The sequence below is a fragment of the Salmo trutta genome, chromosome 35 (assembly GCF_901001165.1).
Source record: "Salmo trutta chromosome 35, fSalTru1.1, whole genome shotgun sequence".
Lineage (NCBI taxonomy): Eukaryota > Metazoa > Chordata > Actinopteri > Salmoniformes > Salmonidae > Salmo > Salmo trutta.
In genome coordinates this window covers 32,742,555-32,752,867 of record NC_042991.1, presented here as the reverse complement: position 1 = coordinate 32,752,867, position 10,313 = coordinate 32,742,555, and the positions used below count along the sequence as shown (strand labels likewise).

General features: G+C 47.3%; 1 protein-coding gene across 1 annotated transcript; it reads right to left on the bottom strand.

Annotated features, from left to right (window-relative positions):
• Positions 1-5,909: 5,909 nt before the first annotated feature.
• LOC115174426 (photoreceptor outer segment membrane glycoprotein 2) lies at positions 5,910-9,693 on the bottom strand. Its single transcript, XM_029732931.1, has 3 exons — positions 9,116-9,693; positions 7,483-7,729; positions 5,910-6,155 (listed from the first exon to the last, which is right to left on the bottom strand). The coding sequence occupies exons 1-3, from the start codon at positions 9,691-9,693 to the stop codon at positions 5,910-5,912; spliced, it is 1,071 nt and encodes a 356-aa protein (XP_029588791.1).
• Between the last annotated feature and the right edge of the window lie 620 nt (positions 9,694-10,313).

Genomic DNA, 10,313 nt, shown 5'->3' with positions numbered 1-10,313 from the left:
AACATTTATTAAACTCCAAAATGAACATACAAAAATAACAAAACGAAACCCCGAACAACAAAACAGTCTGGCTAGGCCCAAGGCTAAACACAGAACAATCAAACACACACACAAGACTGCCACGTCCTGACCCCCAAACTACTACAACAGCTCCATCTGCTGGTCAGGACGTGACAGTACCCCCCCCTCAAGGTGCAGACCCCAGAATGCACCTAACAAAAAAAAAACACCAACAAACAAAATCCCCAACAAAACCCATAAACACTAACCCTTAAACAATAAGGGAGGGAAGGGAGGGTGGCTGCCGTCACCGACGGCACTGTGCTACACCCCCCCTCCCCAACCCACCTATCTCTGGAGGTGGCTCCGATTCTGGCCGTTCCAGGCTGTCGGGGCGGTCTGGCAGCTCGGGGCAGTCTGGGCAGTCTGGCAGCTCGGGGCAGTCTGGCAGCTCGGGACAGTCTGGGCAGTCTGGCAGCTCGGGACAGTCTGGGCAGTCTGGCAGCTCGGGACAGTCTGGGCAGTCTGGCCGCTCGGGACAGTCTGGGCAGTCTGGCAGCTCGGGACAGTCTGGGCAGTCTGGCAGCTCGGGACAGTCTGGGCAGTCTGGCAGCTCGGGACAGTCTGGGCAGTCTGGCAGCTCGGGACAGTCTGGGCAGTCTGGCAGCTCGGGACAGTCTGGGCAGTCTGGCAGCTCGGGACAGTCTGGGCAGTCTGGCAGCTCGGGACAGTCTGGGCAGTCTGGCCACTCCGGCAGTTCAGGGCAGTCTGGCCACTCCGGCAGTTCAGGGCAGTCTGGCCACTCCGGCAGTTCAGGGCAGTCTGGCCACTCCGGCAGTTCAGGGCAGTCTGGCCACTCCGGCAGTTCAGGGCAGTCTGGCCACTCCGGCAGTTCAGGGCAGCTCCGACGACTGTTGACTGGCGGCACTCCGACGACTGTTGACTGGCGGGCAGCTCCGACGACTGTTGACTGGCGGGCAGCTCCGACGACTGTTGACTGGCGGGCAGCTCCGACGACTGTTGACTGGCGGGCAGCTCCGACGACTGTTGACTGGCGGGCAGCTCCGACGACTGTTGACTGGCGGGCAGCTCCGACGACTGTTGACTGGCGGGCAGCTCCGACGACTGTTGACTGGCGGGCAGCTCCGACGACTGTTGACTGGCGGGCAGCTCCGACGACTGTTGACTGGCGGGCAGCTCCGACGACTGTTGACTGGCGGGCAGCTCCGACGACTGTTGACTGGCGGGCAGCTCCGACGACTGTTGACTGGCGGGCAGCTCTGACGACTGTTGACTGGCGGGCAGCTCTGGTGACTGTTGACTGGCGAGGCTGGGTTTACGCACTTGAAGCCTGGTGCGTGGTGCTGGTACTGGGCTTACCAGATTGTGAACACGCACCTCCAGGCTAGTGCGGGGAGCGGGAACAGGACGAATCGGACTGGGTTGACGCACTTCCGGGTTCGCACGAGAGACAGGAGCTAGAAACCCAGGGCTATGGAGGCACACAGTCGGTCTTGATCTTACCTCCTGCACAACCCGCCTTGGCTGGATGGAACTAGTAGCCCTGTACGAGCGGGGTGCTCGTACAGGGCAGACTGGGCTGTGCAGGGGCCTGATGGTAGCCGTGCGTAGAGCGGGAGTTGGGTAGCCTGGTCCTCGGAGGCGTACCGGCAACCAGATGCGCTGCGCAGGCATCCTCCTACCAGGCTGGATGCCCGCTCTAGCACGGCACCTGCGAGGGGCTGGAATAACGCGCACCGGACTGTGCGTGCGTATGGGTGAGAGAGTGCGCTCCTCAGCGAAACATGGCGCTCTCCACCTCATACGCTCCTCCATATAACCACGGGTAGCTGGCTTCCGGCTCTTCCTAGGCCTAGCCAAACTACCTGTGTGCCCCCCCAAAAAAATGTATTGGGGGTGCCTCTCGTGCTTCTCCCTCAGCGCTTCCATGGCCTCGTACCTCCGCCTCTCTGCCTTGGCTGCCTCAATTTCCCACTGCGGGCGGCGATAATCCCCAGCCTGGTGCCAAGGTCCGGCCCCGTCCAGAACTTCCTCCCAGGTCCATTTCTCCCGCCAGTCCAACTCGAAGTCCCTCTGCTCCTTCCTCTGCTGCTTGGTCCATAGTTGGTGGGAGATTCTGTCACGGTTGTCATCGGTGAAGGAGGACCAAAACGCAGCAGGCATGCGGTTGTTCATTTTGAACATTTATTAAACTCCAAAATGAACATACAAAAATAACAAAACGAAACCACGAACAACAAAACAGTCTGGCTAGGCCCAAGGCTAAACACAGAACAATCAAACACACACACACAAGACTGCCACGTCCTGACCCCCAAACTACTACAACAGCTCCATCTGCTGGTCAGGACGTGACAAATGTCTTTATTGCAATTTTTCAGTGTTGCACCCAACCTCTTAAGAAATGTCAGTATATTTAAATAGACATTGTAAAAAAATAAAAAATGACAATATGCTTTATTATTTCCGGGTGGAAATCTAAAATAGTTTTTTGTTTTCGCTGGTATCAATAAAGGTATACCAATGGATACAAATGATTTAAGGGAGTTCTGAATGGTTTTAAAACTGTTTAAAACATTTATCTTATTCAGGACTTTTGATCAGTGATTCACCTCCAAGAGCAACGTTTCCCAAAACTTCTTTGGTTTTTGCCCTAGCACTACACAGTGGATTCAAATAATCAAAGCTCGATGAAGAGTTGGTTATTTTGAATCAGCTGTGTAGTGCTAGGGCAGAAACTAAAATGTGCACCCAGAGGGGCCCCAGGGCCGAGTTTGTGAAACGCTGCTCTAGAGCAGTACTCAGGGGGAGACGCATAGATTCTTTACCCTGAGGACCAGATTCTATCAAACCTGCATTGTGGAAAAACCACATTATTCCTGCACAGCTAAACATTTTGTATTCTTTATACGTTCATTTGTCCCGGGGACAATGTTGTTTGAACGCAGTGCTGTTTTTCTGATTGGTAGTACTGTTGAAAAGCAGCTTTCTCCCATTTAATTCTCTTGATTTAGGCTCCTGAAAAACATGGGTTCCTTGAAGGCTTTGCCAAAACATGAAAATGAAAGTTAGTGTTTACAGAGTAGTTGTCACTTAACCATCCACTTTAAGCTATAAAAATAAAGAGAGTCGCACAGTCTATATATAAACTCCCAGTCATTTATTGAGTAAATCACCAATGTTTCGGCATCTCTGTGCCTTCATCCTGAAGAAGACTCTCTTATTTTTTTTTAATAGCTTATAGTTTATTCGCCGTTAGTCAACACCTCTACATAAAATAATTTTCAATGGGTGTGTGCCAGCTCATGTTTTTTATTCAACTTAACTGTCCTCTACCATGACATTATAATTACTGAATTTTTACATTTCTAGACAATGAACCTGTCCAAATCACATTTATAGTGTGAGCCTGATAACACATTGCTAAGCAAATGAGTTGTGCTTACTTGGTTATTTCTCAGTTATGAAAGGTCCCGCAAAAGAAAACATGGGACCAAATATTCTCAAGTTGTGTTAAAACTCTTGTGTTTTATTAAGGCCGCCCTTAATAATATCTTGTGTGGGCAGAGGCACAAGAGAAAGATGAATACGTTGCCTATGGTCACAGTCAGTCAAAAAGACAGCAGAAACCGTTCAGGCAGTGTGGCTCAATAAAACACGTTAAATGAAATATTCTGTAGAATATCATCTTCATGAAAGAGTCCAGTTTGTCCTACATGCCTTTTCATCAGAAATATATGCAAGAGACTGGCCCTCCTCTTCCAGCTCTATTTGAACCATCTGTCTTACAGTTCTATATCCCGTATGTCTATTCTACATTATCTTTGGTGGGTCGAGCCATGAATGCTGATTGGCTGACAGCCATGGTATTTCAGACTGTATACCATGGGTATGACATAACTTTTATTTTTACTGCTCTAATTACGCTGGTAACCAGTTTATAATAGCAATAAGGCACCTTGAGGGTTTGTGATATATGTCCAATATTCCCATGGCTATGGGCTGTTACCTAGCACTCCGCGTTGCGTCGTGCCCAAGAACAGCCCTTAGCCGTGATATATTGGCTATATACCACACCCCCTCAGGCCTTAATGCTTAAGAAACCCATAATACAAAAAAAGTTACACACAGGAGATTGAGTTGAATAAACTGTAGAAGGCAATTCAAGTTTGCTGTTTCCATTTCCCTTTATACAATTTGTTTAGCAGTTTATGTCCATCACTTTCTTGCACAGGAGGTTGGTGGCACCTTAAAACTCTTTAGGGATAGGGGGCAGCATTGGGAAGTTTGGATGAAAAGCTTGTCCAGAGTAACCCATGTCTAGAATAACCCTGTTACTCAGGCCCAGAAACTAGAATATGCATATAATTAGTAGATTTGGATAGAAAACACTCAAGTTTCCAAAACTGTTAAAATAATGTCTGTGAGTATAACAGAACTGGCAGGCGAAAACCTGAGAAAAATCCAGGTTTGTGGTTTTCAAGTGAATGCCTATCGAATATCCAGTGTCTGTGGGGTCAGATTGCACTTCCTAAGGCTTCCACTAGATGTCAACAGTCTTTAGAAGTTGTTTCAGGCTTCTATTGTGAAAGGGGAGAGAATAAGAGCACTCGAAGCAGATGGCCCAGGTGAAAGCCTTTAGTTTAGTCGTGAGCGCGAGCTCCATTCCCATTCCATTCTAATGAAAACAGTATTGTCCGGTTGAAACATTATTGAATATTTATGATTAAAAACACCCTAAGGCTTGATTAGAAACATCGTTCGACATGTTTCTATGAACTCAAATGGAACTTTTTTGACTTTTCGTCTAGACTTTGTGCCCGCGCTTTGTGCATTTGGATTACTGGACTAAACACGCAAACAAAAAGGAGGTATTTGGACATAAAGATGAACTTTATCGAACAAAACGAACATTTATTGTCTAACATGGAGACCTGGGAGTGCCATCAGATGAAGATCATCAAAGGTAAGTGATTAATTTTAATGCTATTTCTGACTTTTGTGACACCTCTCCTTGGTTGGAAAATGGCTGTATGGTTTTTTGTGGCTAGGCGCTGACCTAACATAATCACATGGTGTGCTTTCACCGTAAAGCCTTTTTGAAATCGGACACTGTGGTTGGATTAACGAGAAGTTTATCTTTAAAATGGTGTATAATACTTGTATGTTTGAGGAATTTTAATTATGAGATTTCTGTTGTTTGAATTTGGTGCCCTGCAATTTCACTGGCTGTAGGCCAGATGTTCATCTAGCGGAACCCCCTTCCCAGAAAGGTTAATTGGGCGTGGACGGGCTGGTGGTAATGGCTCGAGCGGAATAGGTGGAATGGTATCAAATACATGTTTGATGCCATTCCATTAGCTCCTTTCCAGCCATTATTATGAGCTGTCTTCCCGTCAGCAGCCTCTACTGCTTTCTTGGCATAATTGTTTCCCATTACATATGGCTCATTATGACATCATCTTTCACTCAGACTGTTCCATGTCCATTATGTCTATGGGGTTGTAGCACTGGGTTGTACACTAGTTCGACCCCGTTTCAACTTTGCCCTGCTCCCCTTCAGTTTAATGACTTAAGTATGGCACAATGACAAAGTTGCAGCCAGTTCATATTCTTAAACTGTTAAAATGGTGCAGGTGTTACAGTATCATGTGACAAAGCAGGTCATTTTTCAGAGCACGCTCTGCATAGGCTGTCCTTGATCCTGTTTGTGTGTCTTTGCGGTGCCCTGCTGCACTCGCCACTTTCACCTTTTGATCCCTCAGTTCACAGCTGTCGCACGTTTAATCTGGAGACAGATCTGCCATCCAAAAGGCTTACACCTAATGACAATGGGACTTGATGCCCATTTGCGTGCCTCAGCCCTGGCCCAGGGATGCTGCGCTATGCTATCTAGCCACAGGGATCTGGCAAGTGGACACCTCTTGCTGAGCGGTGCTGGGGACATCGATGTTAGGATCATCGTCCACCTGGTAGCACTTTCCTAGGTTCTTGATGATTTTGAAGTTAGAGCGGGCCGTCTGGGCAATGCTGTTCTCCAGGAGCCAGCCGTCAGACTCCAGGTCGGGGTCACCCTGCCGTAGAAGGTTCTCCATAGCTGTCTGGAGATACCGCACGCCCGTCAGCACCCATAGCTGTTGGGAGAGAAAAGGGATACAATGACATCCTATCTTGTTACTACCTTGACTACTACTACCAGAGAGACAGAAAGAAACGATCAGCCACTTGGAGGAAAATGGAAGTTGAATTACACCGTTGATATCTCTTCGGCCACAGACTTCTCCCATGGCCTCAGTGAGGGTAATGTTCCTGTGCTTCTCGGAGGCCGTACTGTCTTTCGTGGCTGTCCCCTTCTAAGGTGATCAGCCCCTGGACAAATTGGTCTTGGGAGAGTGGCACCTCCCTGGAGACTGGGTACACCAATTGTCTTGCCCTCGGGGCAACCTCTTCTTCAATAGTTTGGTCACTGGACTGGAATATCTGGCTGTCCTCCTGAAGCTTTGTCTGGCCTGCAATGATTATGTGCAGGAACTAGGTGAAGTGCACTAGTCCATTCCCTTGCATAGCTATCCACCAGTTTAGGTGTGCCTGACCTTCATTTTTTTGCTATCGAGTTGATTGCTCAGGTTTAAGCCATGTGTGGGTAGTTGGATAATTAGCCCGTAGTTCACCCATGCGTCCAGTCTCCCTGAGTAGTAGTTCTAATCATATTTTATTTGATTTAGCTCTGTCTTTTAAACTAAAGTGTACTTAACTAAATATGATCATTTAAACTAATGAATGCAGTTAACATAAATCATGTTTTCTATTAACAAAGTAAAGTTCAGCTAATTAAATGTACATTCTCATTGGTTAATTATTATGGCTGAGGTTTAGGCCTAAGTTACAAATGCTGTCATTTTCTCTCAAATTGAGGTTGAATACCATTTTACAATGTGCTCCATATCAGTTTGTTTGTTGTGACCTGTATGTACAGACAGTTGATTTTAGCTGTCCTGGTAGACTCCCTTTAGTTCCACTAAGGGGGAGAGTTAAACTGTGTTTAGAGTTGGAAAAGGGGTAACCCTAATTATACTGTTTAGCATTTAGGCCCTAGTCCTAGCTGCAGTAGGAACCCTATTGAGGGGCTGAGCTTAAGACTCGCCTTCATCGTCATTTTTTCCGAGTTTTTTTTGTATCCTGAATGTTACTGCGATGAACCGGACTGTTTTCAACGCAAGCCATGTTTCCCAAAAATCCTTAATTTGCAATAAATCAAGTACTATTTTTCTACAACCATGTGTCCTCCTCATCCCTACCTATTACTTCCCTACTCTGGGTTCTATTCAACACTACCCCATAATTATTAATATTATCACCATGACATACCTTGTCATGTCCAAGTTAATAGTGACTGTAGAGACAATAGTGACTAATTCAAAGTACAGGATAAGAATGGAGTTTTGTTAATGTAAAGCCAACCTCAAACAACCAGATGATGAGCACGATAAAGCCGATGGACTGCATGATGTTGGTGTAATGATCCAGCAGGACCTGGCGGCAGCCCCTCGTCCACAGGTTGCGCTCCTCCGTCTTCCAGTCATAGTTGTAGTGGGCGGAGTTGTTGGTGACCTGGGTCTGGATGCAGGGTCGTGGAGAGAATGTGTTACAGCAGCTAAAAGGCACTCCGTCCATCAGGTACTTTCCCTCCACGTTACTCCTCAGACGGCTACAGGAGAGAGAGTGAGATATTTTAAGCCATTGTGCTTAGTCGTATTTTGGCATAAATCTGTCTTGCTACAGAATCTAAGCACAAACATAGACGTATGACTTTACTGATGACAAATGTTTGACTTTTTCTCATCCATTTAACCCCAACTTCTGCATCATGAAGGAATTGATGAAGTAAACTGTCCATCTTACAGTGCCCCTTCCCAAACCAGACAGGTAAAGCATGCTAGCTGTTAGCAATGGCTCCACAAACTACCTTCAGCTCATTTAAAACTGCACACAGAGACATACAAATGGTATCCATGAGTTCATCTGACTCTGGGTAAGTAGAAAAAAGGGCTTCATTGCCAAAATGACAATTATCCCTTTAAGGTTAGGATAATTTAAGCATTTACTCAGGAGGTAAACATTACATAGATTGTCAATATTGAAAAGGTAGATCAATTTAATACTGGACTTCCATCAATATTTACATTTTTTACCTGGGCTTTGAATCTGTGTGTATAAGTCACTTTGATACAGTGAAAAAACAACACAAAAAACAAGACCAAATATTGAAAGATACATTATTCAACCTGCCGGCTTTGGTAATTTCCTGTCACAGTGACCTCCTGACTGACTCCGACTGGAAAAGCCTCTCTCATAACCTTTGACCTCCCCTTTTTCAGTCGATACAGTGTTGCTGCTTAACAGTTTGACTGGGCAGCTTAATGAGGAGGACTGGTGTTGGCAGCTGGTAGCATCTGCTTCCAGTATTGTTATGTGTTAGTATGTATTTTGTATTTAGTATGTATGTATTTTGTCACAGTCTTGAAAGGCACCTTTTTGTTGTGGTTATTCACAGGTTCAATTGGATTAATCAAGTACCTTCAACTCTGGGCCTCTCAGCTGGGTAGACTATGGCCCTGTCAGTTGGCTAGACTGTGGCCCTAATGGCTGGGTAGACTCTAGCACTGATGGCTGGGTAGAGGGGCCAGACAGGACCAGGGCTGGGTAGAGGGGCCAGAGAGGACCAGAGCTGGGTAGAGGGGCCAGAGAGGACCAGAGCTGAGTAGAGGGGCCAGAGAGGACCAGAGCTGGGTAGAGGGGCCAGAGAGGACCAGAGCTGGGTAGAGGGGCCAGACAGGACCAGAGCTGGGTAGAGGGGCCAGACAGGACCAGAGCTGGGTAGAGGGGCCAGACAGGACCAGAGCTGGGTAGAGGGGCCAGACAGGACCAGAGCTGGGTAGAGGGGCCAGACAGGACCAGAGCTGGGTAGAGGGGCCAGACAGGACCAGAGCTGGGTAGAGGGGCCAGACAGGACCAGAGCTGGGTAGAGGGGCCAGACAGGACCAGAGCTGGGTAGAGGGTGGTGAGGGTGGGTACTGTACTCCTTTGTACTTACTCTGTTACTTCACTGTGGGTCATGTCCAACCAGCGGTTGTTGATCCATTGGACATGGAACCAATCGCGGAAGCCGGCATTTCCACAACACTGGAATTGGATTTGCAGCAAATCCACTGTGCGCTTGAGATAACATCGTCCCGGCGTGCCTGTGTCCTTGTAGTAGAGCATGGCATTACGCAATCCCAGAAATAGTGACTCCTCCAGTTCGTTCCTCATGCTGTAGCACATGAGCCCACCCACCAGGATGCAGAAGGTAAAGAGGAAGGTGCACACGATGTACGGTAGCATCAGCAGCTTCCATCGCAGGAACTTGGTGGTATCAACGCAATCGTAGCAGATCTTGCCACCCAGGAAGTTGATGACACAGGCCACCAGGCCCGTGGCGATGAGCATGTCGGGCACTGAGTGGACATCAGCGGACATCAGCTCCTTCCGTTTCTGGATCTCCACCTTCAGGAAGAGGCCCAGGCTGAAGAGGATGATGCCCGTTAACACAGAGATCCAGTTGAGGACCCACAACACCAGGGCTAGCTTGCCCCGAGTGGTCTTGGTGAACGTCACCTTTAAGACCGCCATTTTGTCTACGTATCCTGTCAGTCTGCCCTTCTCATCCAGAAGATACAAGTAGGTCCAGTGGTACAGTGGTTTGGAGGGCAGAAGGGAGAGGTGAATTATGGAAAGGGTAAGGGCTGTGGACCAATGGGGAAGAGGGATGGATGGGGGATGTAGAAAGGTGCCAAGCTATTTCCTGGAGGACCTCATAAGCAGCTTAGCTGAGGTATTTCTGTACTTTTGGCCGGTGGCCTTAGCCACGAAAGACAGCACGTCCTGAGAACAACAAAAATAGAAAAAAACAACAGCAATTATGTTTCACATCACCATCGTATCACTAACAGACCTAATAACATTAATATGGAATCCAATACTAAATATGCTTGAAGAACACTTCTGTTCAAATTTGGCAATAGCATTTCACCTTTTGACCCCACGCTACTTTGACTCCATTGTTATTGGAGAAGCAATAAACTATATTGGAATACTATGGAAATGTAGTAGAACTGAACAAAGGGATTGTGACGTGATGGTTATGCATTATAATCACTGTAGGCTTGTAGAGGCTGAAATGTGTGCGGTTGTAGTAACTAGTACTAGTGCTGTGGTAGGCTTTAGTTTTACTTATTCAATAAGACTAATGA

Excerpts from the sequence above, each read along its gene's own strand:
- LOC115174426 (XM_029732931.1), bottom strand. The coding sequence starts at position 9,693 with ATGGCGGTCTTAAAGGTGACGTTCACCAAGACCACTCGGGGCAAGCTA. Across the intron at positions 7,730-9,115 it reads ACCCACAGTGAAGTAACAGA|CCGTCTGAGGAGTAACGTGG; the intron begins GTAAGTACAAAG and ends TCTCTCCTGTAG. Across the intron at positions 6,156-7,482 it reads TCATCATCTGGTTGTTTGAG|CTATGGGTGCTGACGGGCGT; the intron begins GTTGGCTTTACA and ends CTCTCCCAACAG.